The sequence below is a fragment of the Oreochromis niloticus genome, linkage group LG9 (genome assembly GCF_001858045.2).
Source record: "Oreochromis niloticus isolate F11D_XX linkage group LG9, O_niloticus_UMD_NMBU, whole genome shotgun sequence".
NCBI classification, from domain to species: Eukaryota; Metazoa; Chordata; class Actinopteri; order Cichliformes; family Cichlidae; genus Oreochromis; species Oreochromis niloticus.
Genome location: NC_031974.2, coordinates 33,975,008 through 34,001,761, shown reverse-complemented (window position 1 = coordinate 34,001,761; position 26,754 = coordinate 33,975,008). Strand labels below are relative to the sequence as shown.

At 39.5% G+C, this 26,754-nt stretch overlaps 2 protein-coding genes across 2 annotated transcripts in view; one reads left to right on the top strand and one right to left on the bottom strand.

The window, feature by feature from the left end:
- The window catches only part of LOC112847800 (syncytin-A-like), a 670,150-nt gene that overhangs the window by 115,391 nt on the left and 528,005 nt on the right, over positions 1 to 26,754 (bottom strand). The window lies entirely within an intron of this gene.
- LOC112847815 (uncharacterized) lies at positions 13,090 to 13,976 on the top strand. Its single transcript, XM_025910280.1, has one exon. The coding sequence runs from the start codon at positions 13,253 to 13,255 to the stop codon at positions 13,958 to 13,960; it is 708 nt and encodes a 235-aa protein (XP_025766065.1). The 5' UTR covers positions 13,090 to 13,252; the 3' UTR covers positions 13,961 to 13,976.

The following is a 26,754-nucleotide window of genomic DNA, read 5'->3' as shown; positions in this document are numbered from 1 at the left end:
CTACCAGTGTTATCAGGCATCCTGACAGTGATATTAAAAGGACCATATGCAGGCTTTTTTTTAAATGAGCCTGAAATGCTGCATATCAGCAAAATACCTGCTCACAAACAGCATCTAAAGCTCTTAAGTAAACAATGTGGTTCACTCTGATGGAGTTTGTAATGCAGAACACAACCTCTCAGTGTCTTAACTGACTTCCCACAAAAGTTACAAGTAAACATTTAAAAATTACTTTTACCCACACCTCACATAGCCAATGTTGCAACACAAATGCTAGCTGAAGTCAGCTCAGCTGCTAAGCCGGATAACGTTATGTTAACTTGCTCTGCACTTTGCACAAAACTATAAAATGAGGATTAAATTAACATTTTCAACATAACACAACATTATTCGTTACTTTAACAAACCTTCAAGACAGGTTTTACTCTCAGACTGAAACAACTATTGTTGAATTCCTCAAGAAGTAAATGTATCCCCTCAGGATACTAAATGTTCCACCATCAATGTACTCGGCCTAACACAAGCGCAATCCTGAGTGTGCAGAAAAGGTGCAAACTATAACGTTTTTGTCATGCACCGGGTTGGTTCGCTACCAACACTCAAACTTTTAGGCTTTGAACCAGGGGCGTTTTTAGCCCATTTTTGGGTGTGCTTCAGCACGCCCAAAATGAATCAAAGCACCCCCAAAGATTTCTTACTTTTTTTGACAATATTTGCTGTTTGTGTGACACACTACTAAAAATATAAAAAGCATACAGTACTTGGTTGAGACGTAACATTTTAACAACAAAAGTATAGATACCCCCCCCCAAAATGGTTTGTTCTAGCTCTCCCCTACTCTGGCTCTAGCACCGTTGCTGCCAGAGCGATGGTGGCTGAGACGCAGCATCCGAGAAGCTTCTTCAGTTCTGAAGAAGCTTCTCGGATGAGAGGTGAAATGTCTTCAAGCAACTTAAAGAAGTCCAGACGCTTTTCTTTGCAAACTCCTTTGACAGCAGCTTTAAATGTTTTCCAAAAGCACACATACACTTATCAGTGTTTCTCAAACTTTTTACAGTGTGTACCACCTGAGAAAAATGTCAATCTCTCCCAAGTACCACTATGAAAGCATGAAACTCATAAATCTTACAACACCAAAATAGTATTATTAAATTAGTAAAATTAGTATCTGCAATTTTGTAATAATTTATTCTGTTTTGGGAGTGTTTTTTTATGTATCTGTATTATACTGTCTACTTTTTACTCACTATTAGCATCATTCATTATCCCCCCCCCCCCCCCCCCCCCCCCCCCCACACACACACACACACACACACACTTTTCAAAAAAGTGTTTTGTTTGTCTTTTACGATTGTCGGGATTCAATTGTGTTAAAATGTACAAAACAGTGATGTCATGTTTTGTGACGAGGACCCAGGCACAGAGAGAGACTTGATGAATTTAAGAATCTTATGATTTAATAAAGAAATTTGCAGACTTGCACAGAGATGGTAAAATTTTGATGACTGATAACAGAGACGAAGACAACAGATGACGAGGACAGGGAGGAACAGGGGTTTAAATGCACCAAGGAGACAGTCAGAGGGAACTCGGGACAACTGGAGACATTTAAGGATGCAGGGACTGACAGAGACGGGGAAGAAGTCTCATCGTGACGAGTAAAGTTTGTCTTGCCTGGCTGAGCAGCTCTCTGGGTGCTCAGCACCCCCAAAGCTCTAATCCTAGAATCGCCCCTGCTTTGAACAGAGACCAAAGAAGGATTTAGTGGTTTGCTCTAAACCATAACCTCCTGACATGCACCTCCCAAGAAATGTAGCTGCGCATCAGATCAACGCAGTATGCAATATCATTTTGAAGCATTGAAATGTTTACACTTCTCTGGTAACATGCAATAGAATCATTACTTGATTGGCAGCATTTCCAACATCAAGATCATGTTCAATCCAGTCAGTGCGTGACCCATCTGGAGCGCAGAATGACTCAAAATCCCTGAAATGTCACTGTTAATGCATTTTGGGAAGTTTGTATAAAGTTTGTCCATTCTGTGCTCCAGATGGGTTCATTGCATTGAAAATTGTAATTGCGTTAATCCTGACGAAGGATTAACATGCGTTAACACATTAATGTTGGCAGCCTAAATGTAAAAATCGAAAGAATTTGGATCTATAATAAATCTTTTTTTAAACATGTAGATGTTAATAATTGCTGTATGTGTGACAATGTTTGTATAAAGCTTTGTTCAGATTGGCTCATCTATTAGGAAGAATGTATTGATACACATATATACATACATGTGCTACAATCATTAGAGTACGATTTGACAATATACAGCTTCTATTTATTGCTATTTTTATATTGTTATTGCTGTTTTAGAAGGGAACTTTCTTTCTTTAAAGCTAAAACATGTTTTTTGTGGCTAGAGATTTTAATTCTTGAGAAGTCACGTCAACGCAGCAGACTTTCTCCACCTTTTGTGCAGTACACATGCAGCATTTCAGCAGTTGCCTTCTACCTTTTTTCTTTTCTTTTTTTGTGAAACTAAAGCTTTACAGATCATTACTGTAATTGTCACAGCCACAGGCCTGTTCTGTATGTTTCTGTAGTAACTCCAGTAGATTATCATTTGGAGCCACCTTGGGCACCCGCTAATAAGCAGCCATAAACACTCTCATTGTAATACATGTGGAACATCCATCCCATCCTCACTGAAAATGAACAGGGATCTGATCTGGGCCTAATTCATCCCTTTAGTAGAAATGGGCAAGCCTCAGTAGGCTAGCTTGGGGAACATCATTTATGCTAACAGGGCCTGTGGAGACTCAGGCAAAAAGGAACAAAAAATATAATTAACATAATGCTTCATTTAAATATCAGTCCTAGCAGCGATACAAAGACACACAAATATGTGTGTATAACAAGTATGCACACATGCACAAATGCACATATACATTCATGCTGTGGTTTTTATGATACACAACATTTAGTCTTATAATATACAGACATTCTGCAAACCTGCCTACTAAAAGATCCTTACAAACAGAACACACACAAACATGGATGCATATACTGCGTATGAATGATTCTCAATAAAAATAAATATACACTCTTCAAACACACTTGGCAATAAGTATATGCAGACACACATTCACACACAGTTACTGTGAATATGGCAGACAGTGGTGGGGGTTGTACTGGGGCTCAGTCCCAGCTCTTTGTTTGACGTCTATGTGGCTGTGGCTTCTTTTAATGAGCTCTAATGGCAGTCCAGAAGGATTCTAATTAATCTGCACACACACAAAAGGCCTGTCGTTCCAGCCAGCCACCCCCCACCTACAACCCCGTGTCTGCTGACCTCACCCTCTCTATCGTCATCCCCCTCCTTCTTCCATTATCCTTCGCAGAATCCTCCTATTTTTCCTTCCTTTCTCCTGACCCTTTTCAGTCTATGGTGGATATAAAAATCATGTATGTGACAGGAGGTGAAGGCCATAAGGGGGGAAATGGATGATTTAATTGCACCAAAGATGGCTATTATTAAGACTGCAACGCTATTTATAACAGCAAGAGAATCAACCAGGAGTCATTCAAGGCCCTGCTGACACCACGCGCCGCCCCCCAGTTTAAGTGCTCAATGTTTAGCTAGCAAAGGTCATGCCGCTGTTATCACCAGTCCCAAAATGAAGACACTAATGAAAGGTTTGACGTTTGCTCTTTCACACAGAAAAAGATTCCCCCTTTTACAGGAAAATCATATTTCTCATTTGTCCTTGTGAGCCTTGCTTTGAGTGACACTCTTGAAGAACCAAGAGGCTGACATGAACAGTCAGGATGCTCATTCTAGATGTTGAATGACTAGAACAAGAACGTAATGAAGAAGCATGGATAGATATAAATACTAAACCAAGAGTGATGTGTTGTTGACATATATATGTGCTGTGTGGGTAGTAGTAGCAGCTACACAGTGAAGAAGAGTGTTTGCTCATTGGCAAGAGGTTGCTGCTATAACTCTTAGCTTTGCTTCACCCATGTTCTACCTCTTTCTGTGTGATACACACAAAGAGAGATTTGACAGGTTGATTTTGCTTGCTTATTGGCAGGACCTCCGTGGGGATGTTGCTTACCTCTGCTTTCCAACACTTTTTCTCTGTCTGCATGATTTAAAACACAGTAAAGGTAGCAAAATATCATGTATTTAACCTGTCAATAAAGAGTTAATAAGGAGTGTGCCATAGTTTTGCATCTTGATTCATTTTAAAATACAAGGGACGCCTTTTTTTAAAAATCAGAAGAGTCAGCTGTACTGCACATTACCTGCCAGGTAGGGTCTGCTATTGTTATCAAACAAGAATACAAATGTGCCAGATTTTAAATGTTGAATTCAGTAAGTAGAGCAGGTCACCTACTGATCGGAAGGTTGGTGGTTCGATCCCTGGCTCCTCCAGTCTGCATGTCAAGTATCCTTGGGCAAGATACTGACCCCAAGTTGCTCTCCGATGCATCCATCGGAGTGTGAATGTTGTTAGAAAAAGCACTCGGTTTAGAGTCAGTGCTTGTGAGAATGGGTGTGAGGGGATGAATGTGGCATGTTGTATACAGCGCTTTGAGTACTCTGGGAGAGTAGAAAAGTGCTATATAAGAATCAGTCCATTTACCATTTCACAAAGCTTCAAACTACAGAGAAGCACCAGAGATCTGATGAAATATAGATATCAAAAGAGTTCAAACTGAAAATATAGACCATAAGATAAGCCTGTATGCTGATGATGTATTGCTTTTCCTAAGGAACTCACAAACCTCGTTCATAAAGACAATCACACTTATAGATGATCACAAGTGAACTAGATATGGAAACAAATACATCATATATACTCCTTACTTGCCAATGGACTGAAATGGTAAATGGACTGATTCTTATATAGCGCTTTTCTACTCTCCCAGAATACTCAAAGTGCTCTGTACAACATGCCACATTCACCCAATCTCACAAGCACTTTCTCTATACTTATACCTTACCTATACTTATACTATAACTACATTCACACACATTCATACTCCGATGGATGCATCGGAGAGCAACTTAGGGTTAGTATTTTGCCAAAGGATACTTGACATGCGGACTGGAGGAGCCAGGGATCGAACCACCTTCCGATCAGTAGGTGACCTGCTCTACCTCCTGAGCTACAGCCATCCCATAATGCATCGCTAAGAAAACTATCCTCATGAACTGGAAACCGGTCTCTGGGACTACGGGGGTCTGGCAGCTGCCTGGGTGTAGGAGATCTTTGGTTACTGTTTTGGAGTCTCTCTGTCTCTGCCTCAGTTGGTGCATGTTGCTTAGTGGTCATAGGGTGTGGGGCCTGGGGTGCTTGTGGACTCACTCAAATTTCAGAGTATGAAACACTCAAGGTAGCATTAGTGTCTAGTGAAACAAAATCCTGCTTGCATTGAAAGACTAAATGAAAATCCCATCATTTGGCAGCCATCTTAAAATGTCTCCAGGCAGTTTATGTGACCCATAACTCTGAAGAATTATCCAGTTTTTACTGCTACCACCAGCCTTGCTTTTGATGTTCTTGCTGTACACTGTAAAATGTAATTCTAGATGTTTGTTATTTCAACATATTATTCTATATCAGTTTGACGATAGATGACTGAAGTTGTTGTTATAACATAGAATTACAAGTTAAAAACGTCCCAATTACACCAAAAAAAGCTAACTTGAAAACTCATGTCCAGCTAAATCAGCAACTTATGTGAACTTGACAATGTGGGTAAGTTGAGCACAGCAGGATTCAAAACTGCCTCACGTGACTGCTACCGAGGTGCATCATGGGGAATTGGCGGTTAACGACATGCTCACTTTACTTGGACGTTTTCTAATCGTCTTCTTTGGAATATGCTTTCAAGGTGAGTAACATTGGTTATAACTATAAGGAAAGAGAGCTACAAAAGTTGGAACATGTTTTGAATCTATGGCATGATGTGTGTTTTTCTCTTTTACCGAAATGTTTGCTTTAGCTAATGTAGCTTTAGCGGACAAGGTCCAGCTTGTGTGTCATGACCAAACTTGAGCTAATAAACTGACATATGGCCTTTTTTATGGGTTTAATGTGGCACTGACCAAATCACAAGTATTGTGCCGCTAGCTTTAAGGTTGTGCACTCAACCACTGTTGCGATATTAGCAAGCTAACTCAGCTAATTAATAAAGCTTATTTCATATTGTCTCTGTACTTGTAAATTTCTTTCAAGTTCACAGGCTGTTGTATTTTGGTGGAAGTTCATTTTGGCAATATTTCCAATAACTGACTGGGTTCAAAAAGAACTTTTTGGCAGGACTCCGATGCTTGTTGTCATCTGTTTACCCCTATGTAATCACTTAAGTTGTTATGAACTGCTGCATGCTAAGCTGCAAGAGTGCACTGAGGACTGAGACAAAATATGGTCTACAAACCAGCATTATATTAGTTTTTATCAGATAGTCCTCCAGTGTGTTTAGTTTTTGCTTTAATTCTATTGTGCAGTTATTTGTTACCCTGAAATGCTTTATGCTTAACAACAGCTCACTATTTTGACTTATTTTTGAACTCTTGTGATCAGTATGACTAGTTTGTGTGAGTTTCCATACTAAAAGAGCTGTAGTGATAAAATAATTGGCATCAGAGACACTGATTTTTGGCATGGTATACTGCAGAAGTTTTTTTTTTTTTTTGCATAATTTACCTTTTAATTAAACTGCATTCTCTGTATTGTAACAAAACTAACATTGTTTATATGTCAGAAAATTAGCAAACATGAATAAATGGCGAAAACAATATAATTATAACATATATTTTTATTTTACTTATTTTAGGTCTGTGAAGCCAAACTTGATGCTGGGGATTTATTTTTGTCAGTGGAGTCAAATGGTAAGTTACAATTTGTGCATTTTGTCATACTGGAAACACCACAGATTATATTGTAACTTAATAGCTCTGTAGAACAAATGATATAAAGATTGTAGTGTCAGGGTACTTCTTAAGAAGTAATATGGCACTATTGATGATCACATGCAGGTGGCATAAACTAAATATTCAGACCTGTTACCAACAAGTGATTCATTAACAAAAGCAATGGAGCAGACTGTTTAGGTTCTTGTTGTTGTAATAACATCCATAACTGCAAGTTTGTCATTAATTTATTTTCACAGGTCTAGATGATCACATCTGTCTTTGTCATTTAAATGAGGTGGACTTGCAAACTTTGCACTCTTTTGGGTAAATTGCTGTCCACTACATATACACAGAATGTGCACAGTATTTCAGATCTAAAAAGGGAGTATGTAATGGACTTGCTGGCTTTAATGTAAAAAGCCTGTTGTGTAACTTTAATGAGGCAGTTGGACTAAAACAGTATTGCTCATCAAGGTAAACATCTGAGGAATAAGGAAATTGTTACTTGTCCTTTTACTCAGTGTTCTTTTAATCGCACGTTTACTAAAGTTTTACATCACATAAGTCATTTTCACAATCATTCTACTTTAAAAGATTTCAAGACAGAGCTTATTGTTCTCTGAACTTCCTTGTTTGCTGAACGGCAGGTAAAGTGCATCTTTTTGTTTGTTTGCTTTTGTGTGTTTGTGTTTTCTCTAATGGGCCTCAGATGACTGTTTGCTTAAATTTGGGTCTCAAAGAATCTTTTTTTTTATTCTGCCTGTACTCTCCACCCCTCTTCTTCTATTGCTCAGGTTGAAGCAGAATTTGCCCGTCTTACATCTGTTGACCTGAAAGGGTTCCTTTTTGCTGTGCTTGACCATTATGGAGAGGTTCGTGGAGCTGTACAAAATCAAGAGCGGCATAGGAGGGCTAACTAGGCTCATAAAATGCTTCGGAGATGATGTAAGTGTTCAACTGCGAAATGTTCTCCTTTGTTTAAGTTTTAGGTTATCCAGTTCAACTGATGAACTCATTGAAAGAAAGCTGATAAGTAAAGTCTGTCATCATATTTCACAACTGGACATTTAGTGTGGTAACTTTTACAGAATCTATGTATATTGGTGGTAGGTTGGATATCATATTCTACTTGAATGTCCTGATAAGCCTGATTCAAAATCTCCAATGATAATCATATATTGATGGAATTATGTATCAAAAAGCTGTGAATTTGGAGCTGTCTACATGCTTCATAAACACTGTTTAAAAAGTGTTTTTGTTTTCTTTTTGACTTCTTTGACCAGAGCCCTACACAAAGGAAGAGGACAGAGGACCTCATTTTCTAAAGGAAGATCCCTCACACACTTTCAAGACTGTGAAGGTTAGCATTGTTTCTTTTAGTAAATTTAATAATGACAGCACCACAGTGGATTTTAAATGAAACATGTGGCATCTATGAAACAACAGATGCCACATGATAACATGTGTACTTTTTCCTCACCAAATGTATTATTACAAGATCTTTGACACTGGATTTGGTCTGGGTTTCAGAGAAACTAACTGGCAAGCTAGCATTGATATTATTAGTGTCTTGTGTTTATTCATGTCTTCACCAGGGTCTTTGACATTTCGCTGCTGTACTGTTCACTTCAGCTTTACGTTTGATTTCTCACATTGTATATTGTAATGGCAGAGATATTAGGATATTTAAGGGGCTGCAGTGGCTGCTACAGCTGTGGGGGGCAATACTTTGGTGAAATGTCCTGGACCCTGGAAAAGAGACTGTGTAGACTGGGTAAGCAATTAAAGGTTACTGGCCGAGAGTCATTGGGCAGCTGGGTAAAGGTGGATGTTGATATTCAGTGCCAATTATGCAACCTGTTCAGCCACGTCTATATGCTCTTTTTTCATGCTGTTAATATAGGGGGAAAAATAAACTTTAATCAATAAACTGATTAAAGAAGCATTGTCTATGGAGCCACAATCTGATCCTGTAGTGTAGCTGCAGTTTGCACATTTCATGTATTCTCAGCCAGATTTGGTTTAGAGCACAGCCAATATTTAGCATAACTAGATTTAAATTCACACACTGGTGATGGCAAGCTACATTGTAGCCACAGCCGCCCTGGGGCGCACTGACAGAGGCGAGGCTGCCAGACATTGGCACCACCGGGCCCTCTGGCCACCACCAGTAGGCAACAGGTGAAGTGTCTTGCCCAAGGACACAACGACTGAAACTGTCGGAGCCGGGGCTCGAACCGGCAACCTTCCAATTATAAGACGAACTGTCAACTCTTGAGTCACGATTCAGTCATCCACCCATGTGTGTGAATGACTGAATGTGTAAAGCACTTTGGAGTCCTTAGGGGACTAGTAAAGCGCTATACAAATACAGGCCATTTACCATTTAAATTGAAAATTTTGTTTGAATTCTGCAATTGAAGACATGCTCAGTTATTTATGAACATGGTCTTTGTTTAAAGCAAGAAATGGATTTGTAACATGGGGGTGCATATCTCATTCTGAAAAAACTTTAACAACTAATAAGTGTTACCCAAAGCCAATCACCATCATCCAAAGCATCAGTATGGCTCTTCTTTGGAAAGACATGAATTCTTAAACACAGGGGATATTGTGTAATTGTAATTGTGTAATTTTTTTTTTTTTTTTTGTCTTTGAACCCTTTATAGCCGACAGGTATTGAAGACACGTTTTCTAAGAGGATGAAAGTTGGCATTGCGATGGTGAAAGAAGAAGACATCATCGATGTGTTGGTTGTCCTTGAGGCGGCAGTAATCCTGTCTAATCTGAGGGATGTCTCAAGTGCCATTTCCATGCTGATGGGCCTTCTTTTTGCCCTCAACATAGACTATCCAAAGGAACTTAAGGACATCTTTGAAGTCATTCAGAACATCCTAATGAACATTGGTGGAAGGCAGTGCATCTCACTAGTGCATGGTCTAAGAAACAGACTCTTGCAGAAAGCCATGCAGAACTGTAATTGTATGTTCCTTAGTGTTAAGGACAGTTTTTATTTTACTGTTTGTTTTTTTATTCTTGCAAGTTCTCATTCTCACTTTTGTATGTCACTAAATGACTACACTTTACATTCCAGATTAGACAATTACTCATTTGTTCATGGTTTAAGAAACTTATGTGAACAACAATATAATGCTGGACTTTGCAGATGCTTATCTCATGCAAGTCAGTAGTTTTTCCTTTGTTTTGCAATTGAGCAGACTCAAACTGATGTTTCTGAAATATCCATATTATCAAATGTTTCAGAAGCATGCACTCATTTTCAGAGATATTGGTTCTGTGGAATTTGTTGCAATTGTAAACGAAGACAAATACAAGAGTTTGATGTCTTACTTGTTATAAACTGATCTTTACTGTCACTTATCAAAGGTTTTGTACTATTTTAATATTTCAAGTTTTATGCTAACAGGTGTGACTGAGCACAATGAAGTTTAAAAATTTTGTAAATGTAAAGAATAACTTTTCTAAAATAGCAAGTGTCCCGTTGATACATTACATTAATGCAGACTTTATGTTGTTACTTCACAAGAATCACTACTGCTCCTAGAGTATTGGTCAGAATTTAATCTTCACCCAAACTGGGCTCAAGACCAAGTTCAAATTTATTGTTTCACAGGGAGCAGCCTTTGAGTTTTGATGGATTGTGAGCCTGATGAGCTACGTCACTGATTTTTCTGTTTCTCAGATGACTAAGATGGCACAATAAATGGTGAATGTTGGGTGCTCATGAGTAATTGTCTTGTCATGTTCTTAAAACAAACTTTCTGTATGAAATGATCAGATAGACTTTAATGGAATCTGTGGGGTTTTATTTTTTTTTCTGTAAACAACAGAAAATTAATTTAAAGGAATGTAGGTATTTAAACCTGAGCTCTAAGATGAACCTAACAGGTAGTTTTGCTGAAATGGATGTTAGAAAGCTAAAAAAACAAAACAAAACTTAAGATGTTTAATACACATTTTTCTTTACATCCAGTCAATCAACTCTGATAATTAAAATGAAAATGATTTACAAGTTCACTCAGCTACCTTAAGGAGCTCAGTTAATTAATAAACTTAAATCAACTTAGCTAACAGATTATGTTAGTTAAGCTAAAATAGATTCCTAAGTTAAAAGAACTACTAAAGTATTTGAATTAACTAAAAAACCCAAGTCAACTGAACTAGGACAAGAGTTTAAACAATAGATTATTTTAATTTAGCTGAAAGGGTTTTCCCAAGTAAAAATGACAATTAAAGGAGTTGAACTGACTAACAAATCTCAGTCAACTAAACTAAGATGAAAGTTTAGACAACATGTGATTTTTCATTAAGATAACAATTGGTTGTGTTATAAGAACAAACTCTATTTCTTGACTTAACTTAAAATTTTAAGGCAGCCCTTTACCTCATATTTTTAAGTTGAAACAACAAGTTATATTTTACAGTGTAGATGTCAATATCAACTCTGCTCTGATGGTCCAGTTCCAGTATCTAAACTTACCCTAAACCCCAACTGTTGTCTCTGCTAATGGGAAATGGGTTTCTGATAAAGCTGACAGTGAAATGAATATAAAAATCTGCCATGATCTCCTTGTAGATGTTAAGTCCGGCCTAATTTTTCTTAGAAGATTAGTATCTCGTATGCCCACAGACACCATGAGTACACTCAGTAGGGTTTCAGTAGGCTTGTTGTATAATTTTCAGTGAACTGGCACATCTGTTAATTCAGGCAGCCATTTACCTGCTTCCTACTGTTGACACCCAGTCGAGAAGCCATAGGAGGCCACAGCCTGAAGTGGAAACAAGATGTGACACTGTTACACTGGGATGGACTGCAGGAGTTCCCCTGTTTTAAACGGATACATGACAAGGATCGATTATCTGCTGCAACAGTTGTTTTGTCAGCTAAAATCAGCATCGTCAGAAAAACATGGCATTCCATAAATTTTTACAACTATTAGTGCAAAATGTATTTCATGAATTATTAATTAATTACACAGAAAATATGCATTTGTAAATTCATTTAGACATTGCTTTCATTTTTTTCTGTTTATTATGACATTTAAAGTCAGTCATTATTTAACATCTTAATGAACAATAAAAAATTATGACACAAACTATTAAGCCATTAATAACTATTCAGAGAATCAAAGGAAAATGATTTACAGAATAATAATTAAACACTCAAGAAAATACTTATATATACTTTTATATATTTAAATATAGTTTAAAAAAAGTAAATGGATTCAAAAATTACAAATACAGATTTTTTTTTTTTGATTTAAAATTTAGATTCCCTTCATCTCTTCCTTTCCCATTCCCTGTTCCCATTTACAACTCGATTAGTGTAGTATCGCAAGAAATTAGTTGTTTATATAAATATATTGGTATCCATAATAGTTATTATTCATATATATGTGCTTCCTAAGTTCCTGTTATTCATCTCAAGAAACAGATAGAATGAGTGTGTTGTTACACTGGTAATGCCAGGAGAGGCAGTATCGGTTCTGTGTTACATTAATGTTTGTAAGAAGGTGGAAGAAGAGAGTGTCCTGTAGGAGGCAGTGAACGGACACTGATGTTCTGAACATGTACTAAAAAAAGAAGGTTCAGTAAACAAGTCGCAACGATACTCCTGTGTAAGGCTCAGTCATTTCATTTTTAATTTTTGAAGATGCAACATCTTTTTGGCGACGAGGACGTTTATGGGGAAGGAGTCTGGGCGATCAGACTGGAAAAAGGAAGAAGAACAAAGTGATGGAGTCAGCTACAGGTTTGGCTAGCTTTTCAAAGAATGCAAAAGTTATCGGCTGAAATAGAAGGCAGTAACCTCGAAGCGGAAAATGGCTACAATTGGCAAGCTAGTAGCATTTGATCCAAAGAATCAGACTTGGGAAGAATGTACGGAAATACTCAAGCAGTTTTTAGCAGTTAACAGATGCAGAAAAACAAAGAGCAATATTAATAAGTGTCGTCGGAGCAGCGACCTACAGCATGATACGAAACCTTCTCAGCCCGGCCAAGCCCAAAGACAAAACCTTCCAAGAGCTGGTACTTCTGATGAAAAATCACTTTGACCCAAAGCCCACTAAAATTGTGCAAAGGTATAAATTCGACTTGCACTACATCAAGCCGAATGAAAGCATCATGGAATATGTAGCGGAGCTGCATCGCCTAGCACAGGATTGTAACTGTGGCAACACGTTACAACCAATGTTGAGAGATAGGATCGTCTGCGGAATTCGGAATGACTGAATTCAGAGGCGTCTCTTGTCAGAAATAGACCTCACTTTTGACAAGGCCCTGTCAATTGCAGTAGCTATGGAGACTGCAAATAAAAATGCACAGGATCTGCAGACCTCTGGGGCGACAGCAAAATGTTTCATCCTCACCAAAGGACAACAGGATAGTCGTACCTTTAAAGGAGAAAGCAAAGAGTGTTATTGCTGCAAAGGAATCAAGCACATAGCGGCAGACTGTAAGTACAAACAAGAAAAATGTCATGCTTGTGGTAAAGTGGGACACATAGCCAGAGCTTGTAGAAGCAAGACTAAACTAAACCAGAAAAGGTATGGATTGACATATGTAAAGAGTGACAAAAAGCAGAGTTCATACTACAGTACTCACAATGTGGGCGAGAAAGCAGATAACAGCAAAACTGATAGCTTTGAAGACGACTCTTTCACTCTGAACTGTGTCAAGCGCAGTCAAGGGCACAAACGAAAACTGTTCAAGTTCGGGCATGGCAGTGTGGTACACTTGAGAAAAGTAGACCCCTACACTGTGGATATGCAAATTGATGGGAAAAAGGTGAACTTTGAAATAGACACTGGATGTTGCCTAACACTCATGAACAAAGCGACAGAGAAACAGGGAAAGACACCAAGCCCCCATAGCCTCCAGCCCATCAAAATCAAGCTGGAAACTTATACAGGGGATCCTGTTATGGTGATTGGTGCAACACAAGTTAGAGTCGAATACAAGCAGCAGGAAAAACATCTGCCCCTGGTGGTGGCCCCAGCTTGCTAGGTCGAGGTTGGCTCGAGGAAATTAATTTGGACTGGAGTAAAGTGAAAAAAAGTTGCAACAATGGAAAGCTGCACCAGGTCAAAACAACAAAAAAAACACTACAGCAAGTGTTAAGTAAACATGAGGATGTTTTCAAAGAGGACTTGGGCACCCTGAAATGCATGAAAGCTGCTATTCATGTGAAAAGTGATGCCACCCCACGCTTCTTCCATCCACGTTCTGTCCCCTTTGCTATGCGAGGAAAAGTCGATGAGGAAATAGACCGACTATTGAAAGAAGGCATCATCTTCCCAGTGAAATATGCTGAATGGGCGGCACCTGTAGTACCACTTCTGAAGCCCACAGGGACCATAAGACTGTATGGGGATTACAAGCTTACTGTAAATACAGTGGCTTCACTGGAACAGTATCCAATACCCAGAATGTAGGACCTTTTTGCCACATTATCTGGGGAGAAGCAGTTCTCAAAATTAGACATGAGCCACACTTACCAGCAAATCCTCTTGGATGACGAATCGAAAAAGTACGTGACAGTAAACACATCCCGTGGGCTGTTCACGTGTAACAGATTGCCTTTTGCAGTGGCCTGTGCTCCAGCAATATTCCAGAGGACCATGGAAAGCCTTTTGAAGGGGATACCTCAGGTAGCCGTGTATTTAGATGACATCTTAGTGACTGGGGTGGATGAGGTAAGCCATCTGCAGAACCTGGATGAGCGGTTGACTCAGTTGGAGGAGGCTGGGTTGAGGTTAAAGAGGTGCAAGTGTGCCTTCATGCAAGAGAAAGTGGAGTACTTCAGGCACATAGTGGACTCCCAGGGGGTTCCACCCAGTGGAAAAGAAAGTTAAAGCAATCATGGACGCACCTACTCCCACAAATGTCAATGAACTGAAAGCATACTTAGGTTTGCTAAATTAGTACAACAAATTCCTTCCAAACCTGGCAACCCTGTTGGCAACCCTGCATGAACTTTTGAGACACGAGGTACAGTGGACATGCCAAAAGAGACAAGAGGAAGCATTCTAGAAATCCAAGAACCTGTTGAACTCAGCAGAGGTGTTAGTTCATTATTCTGCTGACCGAGAGTTGGTTCTCTCGTGTGATGCGTCCCCATACGGCGTAGGCGCCGTATTGTCACATGAGATGGAGGATGGAAGCGAGAGACCTTTGGGGTTTATGTCAAGTACACTCTCTCCTGCTGAGAAAAAGTATTCTCAGCTTGACAAAGAAGGCTTAGCTGTTATATTTGGCATCAAGAAATTCCACAAATACTTGTATGGCCGAGTTTTCACGATTTACACAGATCATAAACCCCTGATCTCACTGTTCAATGAAAAGAAGCCTATACCTCCAATGGGCTCACCAAGACTACAAAGATGGGCCGTGACATTGAGTGCCTACGAGTACAACATCAGGTACAAGCCAGGAAAACACCATAAAATTTGCAGATGCGCTCAGCCGGTTGCCGGTACTGGATTCAGCACCTGAGCAAGAGATGGCTGAGCAGGTTTTGATGATGAATGTACTGGATGACACATTAGTTGACACTGCACAGATCAAACGTTGGACAGCTTAGGATGTCTTATTGTCGCAAGTCCACGAGTACACCTTAAAAGGCTGGCCAGCTCAGACCAATGCCTGTTTCGAGCCGTATCGACAGAGAAAGCTGGAATTGAGTATGAGGGATGGTGGCGTGCTCTGGGGAGCCCGAGTAATTATTCCCATTAAAGGCAGAGACAAAATATTGAAACTCCTGCACCAGACTTATAAGGCATGTCGAAGATGCCTTATAAGGCTTGGCAAGGTCTTATGTATGGTGGCCAGGGATGGATGAGAACATTGAAAGAGAAGTGCAGGCATGTGAGGAGTGTCAGAAACACTTCAAGTCACCACCTACTGCATCATTACATCCTAGGGAGTGGCCTGTTAGATTTGTATTGTTTATTGTCATTTATGCTTAGAAGTATTTACTCATATATGCTTAGAAGTATATAATCATTTGTAGGTTGAAAGAATGTCTCATCCTAGGAGGTCTGTAACAACTCTGTGTAGCATGAAGAGGGGAGTGCGTTCACTCCTCTTCAGAGTGTTCTGGCATAGATCACACACCTCCTAGGAGAGGTCGTATCTTCTCTTGCTGATATATGGTATAGCAAACACGCGTATATCTGGTTAAGTATAAGAGCCTTTTGTTTAGATGGACGGCTTTGGGGAGTCTTCCTGGGGTCACATCTTGACCCCCCCCACACACACCTACACACACACACACACACACACACACACACACACACACACACACACAGAGTATTCTTTGTTCACATGTATACCTATGTAAGATGTCATATGTTAATGAACCTATGCATATTCATGTAACCTCAATAAAAGAGCAGTGTTACGGGAGAGCGGACGAGAGCAACTGGGGTCAAGCAAAGGAACAGCGTTTGTTCAGTTCTCTCCCGTGCACGTGAAACATAAAGAACTTTGCCTACTTCATGTCTTGCTTGCTGTGTAATTACATTGTCTTCAATGTTCCAGCGAATAGGTTCCAGCTACAAACCTATCATGGCCGAGTCACCATGGTCCAGGATCCATGTGGACTATGCAGGGCCTTTCCTCAAGGAGATGTTTCTAAACATTGTGGATGCTCATTCCAACGACATTTAACCTGTGAAATCCTCTACATCACAGGTTACTATAGAAAAACTGCGACAGAGTTTCAGTGTGTTTGGACTACCCAGACAACGACCAGACAACGGAACATGTTTCACAAGCACTGAATTTAAATCATTCATGAAGCAGAACGGCATTGACCATGTGAGGTCAGCACCTTTCCACCCTTCTTCAAATGGGCTGGCTGAGAGGGCGGTCCAGACTTTTAAGAAGGGGATGAAGAAAGTAAAAGGTGATACCTTGCAAAAAGACTGTCCTGATTTCTGTTCAGTTCGCATCACACCGCATGCCACTACTGGTTTATCACCTGCAGAGTTGATGATGTCACGGTGAGTCAGATCAGTTTTGGACTTGCTCATGCCTGATGTGAAAACAAAAGTGCAGCACAAACAACTGAAACAGAAAGAAAATCATGACACCAGGAAAAGACTGAGAAGTTTCACACCCGCAGACAAGGTGTTCTGCGAAACTACCAGAAACTACTCCTATGGTCCGAAGTGGATTCTAGCAGTCATTGTAAGGGCATCGGGTCCGGTGTCTTACATTGTTACCATTGTAAGACACCGGCACTGGTAATGCCAGTGTAACAACAAGCGAGACCAGAAATGGAGAGAAGGTTCAGATAATAATCACCCTGACAAATGAACTGCCACCCTCTTCACCAGTGTGCATTCAGTTTTACAATATCATTTTCCAGTATCGGTTCTGTGTTACATTAATGTTTGTAAGAAGGTGGAAGAAGAGAGTGTCCTGTAGGAGGCAGTGAATGGACACTGATGTTCTGAACATGTACTAAAAAAAGGTTCAGTAAACAAGTCGCAACGATACTCCTGTGTAAGGCTCAGTCATTTCATTTTTATTTTTTGTAGAAGCAACAATTAGCTTCAATTCAATTCAATTGATTTCAATTTTATTTATATAGCACCAAATCACAGCAACAGCCCCTCAAGGCGCTTTATATTGTATAGTAGATTCTACAATAATACAGAGAAAAACCCAACAATCATATGACCCCCTATGAGCAAGCACTTTGGCGACAGTGGGAAGGAAAAACTCCCTTTTAACAGGAAGAAACCTCCGGCAGAACCAGGCTCAGGGAGGGGCGGGGCCATCTGCTGTGATTGGTTGGGGTGAGAGAAGGAAGACAGGATAAGACATGCTGTGGAAGAGAGACAGAGATTAATAGCAGATACGAGTCAATGCAGAGAGGTCTATTAACACATAGTGAGTGAGAAAGGTGGAAAAAACTTGGTCTCGGCATTGTTGGGCCTTTTGATACTGCAATACCTGCTTGTAGATTTGTCATAACATTGACTGACTACTACTCCAAATGGCCTGAGCCTGCCTTTTCACCTTCTGCTACTACTGATGATGTTATTCAGTTCCTCTCATCTGTCTTAAGTCGTCATGGCAACCCAGAGAACATTGTAACTGACAATGGTACACAGTTTACCTCTGTGATGTTCACCTCATTCCTCCAGAATAGAGGCATCTCCCACAGCAGAACATCTGTCTACTACCCAGCTGCAAACGGAGCAATCGAACGGTTTCATCGTGCCCTCCGCACCTGTATCCAGACAGCGATCCAGCAGTCAAAACCATGGAAGAAGACTGTGCTGGATTGGCTTCAAGTTTACCGTGCAACACCGCATGCTACTTCCCTCTCCCCCTATGAACTCCTGTCTGGCAGGAAGATGCGTACTAAACTGGATGTACTCCCTTTGCCTTCCGGTGTGTCTCCACTGGATGACGTTGCACGTCACTCAGTTCAAAAATATTAGTTGAAAATGCAACGTTACACTGATGGTAAGCATCATGCACGGAAAACTTCTTTTCTACCAGGAGAGAGTGTGAGGATAAGGAAACCTCACCATGTTCCCAAAGGACATCCCAGATTTACCCCTCCTGTAACAGTAACAAAAGCCAAAGGCTCAAACGCCTTCTTGCTGAGTGATGGAAAGATTTGGAATGCCACTCATCTAGCACGCTGTCACCCAGTGACTGAAAAGAACGCTGACACTGCTAGGTTGCACCACACTCAGACTGGCTCACCTACTGCCAGAAGACTGCCACGCGTCAAGTACAAGCCTCGCTGGCACAAATACTATATTGTACCATAATAGGTTGCCTGATAAAAGGACATTAGAGAAATGTTATTACTTGTTCTGTTTTGGGTTTAAAAAGAACTGATTTACTGCCACCAATGCACTAGGAAAAAAAATTGTAATGGAAAAACTGGAATAATTCCTTTTCATTTTACATAGGAGGGCAATATAATTTCAGGCTTATTAAGCTTTGGTAGTTGTAGTATTCTGATGTTATAACTATTACGACATTTAAGTTCACAAGTGTATGTTTGATTTGCTAAACAGTGATTTACTTCATTTCGGTACTACGCTATTTGGTGATAATTTGCTATGGTGAACTCTTTTCATAAAGAGAGAGGAGATGTTGTGTCCTATACCATATTGCACCACTAGAGGGTGGTGTCGCGAAATAAGAGTAAGTGGAGTCGGTAAAATTTAGAGTTAGAATATAGTTAAGATGGCTTACTGATAACTCGGTGTGTCTCCCTGTTACCTCTACGATGTAAAGTCATGTGCTGAATTTATTAAAGAGCACTGTTCCTTGATGAGGACTGGCTTATTACCGGCTGCTGCTACAATAAGGCTGCATCCTAAAATGTATAGTTCTAATGGGAGGACAAACACTAAAAGTATTAGTAAAAAGGTTAACAATTACATGAAAGAGCTTGGAATAGTGGATATATGGAGGGAACATAACCTTACTGTACAGGATTATACCCACTATTCCTCAGCACACAATGTTTACTCCAGAATTGATTTCTGGTACCAGTACCATTTCAGATTATGAGCCTGTGTATTTGACACTTAATATAAACAATGAAACAAAATCTACCATCTGGAGGATAAACACAAATATTCTGAATAAAACTGAAGTTAAAGATATTCTGAAATTAGAAATTCAATCTTATTTAGAATATAACGATAACGGTGAGGTATCACCAGTAATACTATGGGATGCTTTAAAAGCAGTAGTTCGTGGTAAGATCATAGCCATCTCCTCTGTACTAAAGAAGCACAGAAAGCAAAAACTACAAGAGTTAAAAAGTAAACTTATGAAACTAGTGAAAGAACACTCAATTTCACTATGTAATTCAGTCAGGACAAAAATAAAGGAAGTACGGAGGGAGATAGATGCAATAAATATGGAAGAAGTTCAAAAGAACCTTCTATTTACAAAACAACGGTACTATGACACAGGAGGAAAAGCATTAAAACTTCTATCATACAGGCTAAGAAAACAACAGGCAGAAAGAACAGTTAATAAAATGAAACACCCAGTAACGAATAGGCTAGAAACTAACCCTGGAAAAATCAAAGAATGTTTTGAACATTACTATCAGAAATTATATTCCCAACCCAAAGAATGTAGCAGTAAGAAAGCCATTGATACATTTTTAACAAAATTGAAGCTGCCCCAAGTTACAAATGACCAGAATATGAGACTCATATCAAATATATCTAAGGAAGAAGCTGAACAGGCAATCAAAAGATTAAAGAATGGGAAAGCCCCTGGAGCGGACGGATTTAATTCAGAATTGTACAAAATTATGCAAGAAGAACTAGTTTCAACATTGGTAAGGACATTTAACTGGGTGTTGGAAAAGAGAACTATACCGCCGTCATGGAATGAGGCTATAATTTCTATAATTCCTAAAGAGAATAAAGACAAATTAGAATGTGGGAATTATCGCCCAATAAGTGTACTTAATATTGATTACAAATTCGTCACCTCCATAATCTGTAAATGACTAGAGACAGTTCTACCAGAAATTATCCATAACAACCAAACTGGTTTTATTAAACAAAGACAGACTCAAGACAATATTAGGAAAACTTTAGTGATTATGAAATATGTAAAAAATTACAATTTGGAAACACTGATGATAAGTTTGGTCGCAGAAAAAGCGTTCGACTCTGTGAGATGGGAATTTCTATATAAAGTCATGACTAAATTCGGCTTTCACCCCAGTATAATTGACACAGTTGCTGCACTATATACCAGACCAACTGCTAGGATTAAAATCAATGGAGACTTGACAAAATCTATCAGTCTAGAAAGAGGAACCCGTCAAGGATGTGAAGCTTCCGACTTCTGTTTTCTCTATTTGTAGAACCCTTAAGTCAATATATAAGGCAAAGCGTAGAAATAACAGGGGTTCCTCTTGGGTCGGGGGAGCAAAAATTAGCCCTATTTGCTGATGATATATTGATTTTCTTGACCAATCCAATTGAATCACTTTCAAATTTGATGAGATTGTTAGATGACTATGGTTTCCTTTCAGGATATAAAATTAGACTTAATAAAACTCAAGTATTAAAGCTTAACTACAATCCAACAACTAAAATAAAAAATACATATAAATGGAATTGGGACTCAGACCACATTAAATATTTGACGGTTGCGCTGACTGAAGATCCAACTAAATTGTTTGAGGCCAATTACCACCCTTTGCTTTCAATGATTAAGACAGACCTGCAAAGATGGAATACTGTGCCCTTTTTGACGCTGCACTCTCGGGTGGAATCAATTAGGATGAATGTCCTCCCTCGCTTAATGTATCTATTTCAAAGCTTACCAATTTGGATACCACAGAAACATTTTAAGGTATGGGGAAGAATACTGGCCAAGTATATCTGGCAAAATAAAAGAGCAAGAATTAGATATAAAACAATGCAACTATTGAAAGAGAAAGGGGGCATCGGTTTACCATGCCTTCGTGACTATTATTATACAGCCCAATTAAGACCCCTGATGTGTTTATGTTCACCAACGTACTCCTCAGGCTGGAAAGATGTTGAAAGGACGGTTATCAGTGGGGTGTCAATTATGGCACTTTTGGCAGATAAGAAATTAAGAAATAAAACTGTCATTCTGGGTGATTTTATGCTCAATTCTCTCCTGAAATGTTGGGATGGTGTTATTCAGACTAGTGGGCTGGAGAAAGCAGTTAAGATATTGAGATGGATTGCTTATGACTCTGACTTTTTGCCCAATATTCACGATAATAGGTTTAGCATATGGGTCTCAAAAGGTTTAACTACTTATTATTCTCTTACCCATGAGGGGGCATTCTTGGGTTTTGAGATATTAAAACAAAAATATGGACTAGGTCAAGACAATTTTTACAGGTATTTAAAAGTCAGGCATTACTCTGAGCAAAAGATTAAAATTATAATAGAAAACAGTGAATTGGGCTTTCTGGAAACTTTTTCCACGTTAATAAAATCCCATTCTATGACTCATATGATATCCAAAATGTATAAGTCAATCCAGTGTGGCAAAGAGACCAATTCTGAATACATTAAGAGAAGGTGGGAGGTGGAGGGCAATGTACTCATCCCTAGTAATAACTGGGCAAAAATGTGTCAACTGCAGTGGACCACAACAGTCTCCAATACATGGCGAGAGTTTGGATGGAAAAACTTAGTAAGATGTTTTATTACACCAATTCAAAAAAGGCACAGAGGAGGTGGCGATTCATGTTGGAGGCTTTGTGGGACCTCTGGGGCTAACCATTATCATATCTTCTGGGAATGTAATGTACTAAGGTCATTTTGGTCCTGTATTTGTAATCATATAAATTATGTTTTTGGATCTAAAATCCCCTGTTCATTTCAGTGTATATATCTGGGAGATGTAAACACGCAAAATTGGAAGAAGTTTGATATGAGACTGCTGGCAATTCTATTGATTGCTAGCAAAAAAGCCATTACAAGGAAAGGTTGAACCATTGTCACAGGAGGACTGGATCAATATAGTCAATGAATTCTACATTATGGAAAAACTATCATAGACTTTGAGGATTCAAAGTGACAAGTTCTATGAGGAGTGGTCAAAATGGACCGAATATCTTAAACCAATAAGAGCTGACTTTTTGTAAGGTTCTGGAAGTACGAGTGATACATGGATTTAGGGGGGACCTCTAGGCCCGGTGGCGCTGGTGCAGCTGACTTTTCTGTTGACCCAAATTAATTTAACTATATAGGTAAAAATATATATATAAAATAATAATCGATAAATGGATAATAATAATAACAACAAGAATAATTATAAAAATATTATTATAATAAATAATTAGTCCAGTAAAGTGGCAAATAAGGATCCTCGGAAGAGTCTGGCAGCTCAGCGTTGCTGAAAAACTGTACTCAAGTGCAGTTGTCTAAATCTGGGGTACACTTGGGTACTTTCAGATCCGGTCCTTTTTGGACCCATGACATACCCATATATGCCATATTTACTCTATTCTTTGTTTTTCCCCTTCCTTTCTGGAACTCTTCCCTTATATGTGGGCTTTTTTTTTTCTCTTGTGTGTGTCTGTTTGTTTGTTTTTTTGTTTACGCTGCACCAGTGTTACTGAAGATTACAAATATATATATATATATATCAAAACAAAAGGGGGGGGGGGTTAGGCCATCCAGGTCTTTATGTCTTTAACACATTCCTGCAGTTTAACTAATTGGTGTGTGTTACCTGGCTTCATGGACAGATAGACCTGGGTGTCATCTGCATAGCAGTGAAAATGTATGCTATGTCTTCTAATGATGCTGCCTAAGAGAAGCATGTATAATGTAAACAGAATTGGTCCTAGCACTGAACCCTGTGGAACTCCATAACTGACCTTAGTGTGTGAAGAGGACTCTCCATTTACATGTACAAATTGGAGTCTATTGGATAGATATTATACAAACCACTGCAGCGCAGTACCTGAAATACCTACAGCGTGCTCTAATCGCGCTAATAGAATATTATGGTCAGCAGTATCGAACGCTGCACTGAGGTCTAGCAGGACAAGCACAGAGATGAGTCCACTGTCAGAGGCCATAAGAAGATCATTTGTAACCTTCACTAAAGCTGTTTCTGTGCTGTGATGAGCTCTGAAACCTGACTGAAACTCTTCAAATAAGCCATTCCTCTGCAGATGATCTGTTAGCTGTTTGACAACTACTCTTTCAAGGATGTTTGATATGAAAGGAAGGTTGGAGATTGGCCTATAATTAGCTAAGACAACTGGGTCTAGAGATGGCTTTTTAAGTAAAGGTTTAAATACAGCCACCTTGAAGGCCTGTGGTACATAGCCGATTATTAGAGATAGGTTGATCATATTTAAGATTGAAGCATTAATTAATGGCAGGACTTCTTTGAGCAATTTTGTAGGAATGGGGTCTAAAAGACACGTTGATGGTTTGGAGGAAGTAATTATTGAAGTTAACTCAGAAAGATCGATAGGAGAAAAAGAGTCTAAATGAATATCAGTGGTACTAAAAGTAGCTGTAGATAATATTACATCTGTGGGATGATTATTGGTAATTTTTTCTCTAACGATTAAAATTTTAATTGTGAAGAAGTTCATGAAGTCATTACTAATTAATGTTAAAGGAATGGTTGGTTCAACAGTGCTCTGACTTTTTGTCAGCCTGACTACAGTGCTGAAGTGAAACTAGGGTTGTACATATTTTCTTCAATCAGTGACGAATAGTAAGATGTTCTGGCTTTGCGGAGGGCTTTCTTATAAAGCAACAAACTATTTCTCCAGGCTAAATGATCATCTTCTACATTTGTGACACGCCATTTCCTCTCCAGCTTACGAGTTATCTGCTTTAGGCTACGTGTTTGAGAATTGTACCACGGAGTCAGGTACTTCTGATTTGAGGCCTTAGTTTTCACCTGAGCTACAGTATCCAGAGTCGTACGTAGTGAGGAGGTAAAATTATTAACAAGATAATCGACCTCTGTTGGAGTAACGTTCAGGTAGCTGCTCGGCTCTATGTTGGTACAGGGCATTGAAGATGATAACAGTGGGTGGATTATATTTTTAAACTCAGTTACAGCGTCTTTTCAGAAAGACATCTACTGTGATAAAGTCTACTCTCCACTGCTGTGTAATCAATTATTGTAAATGTTATCAGGAAATGATCAGACAGCAGAGGGTTTTCAGGAAACACTGTTAAATGTTCAGTTTCTATGCCATATGTTAAAACAAGATCTAGAGTGTGATTAAAGTGGTGGGTGGGTTCTTTTACATTTTGAGAGAAGCCAATTGAGTCTAATAACAGATTAAATGCCATGTTGAGGCTGTCATTTTTAGCATCTACATGGATGTTAAAATCACCCACAATAATTATTTTATCTGAGCTGAGCACTAAATCAGATAAAAAGTCTGAGAAACCAGACAGAAACTCTGTGTAAGGCCCAGGTGGACGATAGATGGTAACAAGTAAGACTGGTTTCTGAGTTTCACAGCTGGGGTGGACAAGGCTAAGCATCAGGCTTTCAAATGAATTGAAAATCCGTCTTGGTCTTTGGTTGATTAATAGGCTGGTGTGAAAAATTGCTGCCACACCGCCCCCTCGGCCTGTGCTTCGAGGTTTCTGGTAGTTAGAATGACTCGGGGGTGTTGATTCATTTGAACTAACATAATCATCCTGCTGCAACCAGGTTTCTGTAAGGCAGAGTAAATCGATTTGTTGATCAATTATTAAGTCATGTACTAACAGAGACTTGGAGGAGAGAGACCTAATATTTAATAATCCACATTTCACTGTTTTACTCTTTGGTTCAGATGTGGATACTGTATTTTTCTTTCTTTGTGATTTTTTGTGTTTAAGTTGTTTATTGCTGGTTTTTAGTTTGTTTTTTGTCTGTTTGGGAGCTGACACAGTCTCAATGGAGATGGGTTTTTGGGGGGGTAGCAGGAGGAGAGAAGCTGCAGAGAGGCGTGTAAGACTGCAACTCTGCTTCCTGGTCCCAACTCTGGATAGTCATATTTTGGGGGGTTTAATGAATTCGTCCATTTTCCTAGAAATGAGAGCTGCTCCATCCAAATTGGGATGGATGCAGTCTCTCCTAACAAGACCAGGTTTCCTCCAGAAGGTTTGCCAATTAACTATGAAGCCCACATCATTTCTGGGACACCACTCAGACAGCCAGCAATTTAAGGAGAACATGTGGCTAAACATGTCACTCCTGGTCTGATTGGGGAGGGGACCAGAGAAAACTACAGAGTCCCACATTGTTTTGGCAAAGTTACACACCGATTCAATATTGATTTTAGTGACCTCCGATTGGCGTAATCGGGTGTCATTACTGCCGACGTGAATTATGATCTTACTGTATTTACGTTTACCCTTAGCCAGCAGTTTTAAATTTCCTTCAATGTCGCCTGCTCTGGCCCCTGGAAGACAATTGACTATGGCTGCCGGTGTCTCTAGCTTTACATGTCTGAGAACAGAATCACCAATTACCAGAGTTTGACCCCCGGCGGGTGTGTTGCCGAGTGGGGAAAAACGGTTAGACACATCAACAGGTTGGTGGTGTTTTTAAGACTATGCTTCCTCCTCACCGTCACCCAGCTGCCCTCTTTCCCCAGCTGCTTGGGGTCTGCCGGGGAACAGCTAGCAGGGCCTATGCTATCTTCGGCTGCACCAGCTACAGGGGCCTGGCTAGCTACGGGTGAATGAAGGGTGCGAGGCCGAGTCTCCAATTCAGTAATCCTGGCCTCCAGAGCTGCAAATATGCTACATTTGTTACAAGTATAAATACTGCTGAAGGAGGCCGAGGAGTAACTAAATATCTGACAAAATGAGCAGGAAAGTGCAGGAGGGACAGGTGAAGAGGCCATGCTGCTAGCGAGTTGGCTATGAGCTAAGCTAAGCTGGCGAAACAGTAGAGACACAGTGAGTGAATACTTTGGCTATAAATTAGGTAGTGAGTACACAGAGAGTGTGCTTCGGATGAAGAACGTAAAGATTATACTATGAAAAAAGAAGGTATCTAAAAGTTTTTAATTAAACTGCTAAGTAGATAAGCTACTGAAAAACACCACTGTGTTTGAGCAGGAACAGGAAGTGATACTCTACCGCAGAGAGAGTGAACACCAAGTGACAGCACCAAGTGAGCTTGATCACTTGCTTTTAAAACATGGAATTGAAATGCAAATAAATGATATGGCAAGCCACATAAGCTTCCTGATTGGTTGGAAATACAGAGGGTGGTAGCTACATATTTCTATGACTCTGTTTGAAATCTGCTGTTCTTGT

Bases quoted from the DNA above. Each gene is read 5' to 3' on its own strand.
- LOC112847815 (XM_025910280.1), top strand. From the start codon at position 13,253: ATGGAGACTGCAAATAAAAATGCACAGGATCTGCAGACCTCTGGGGCG.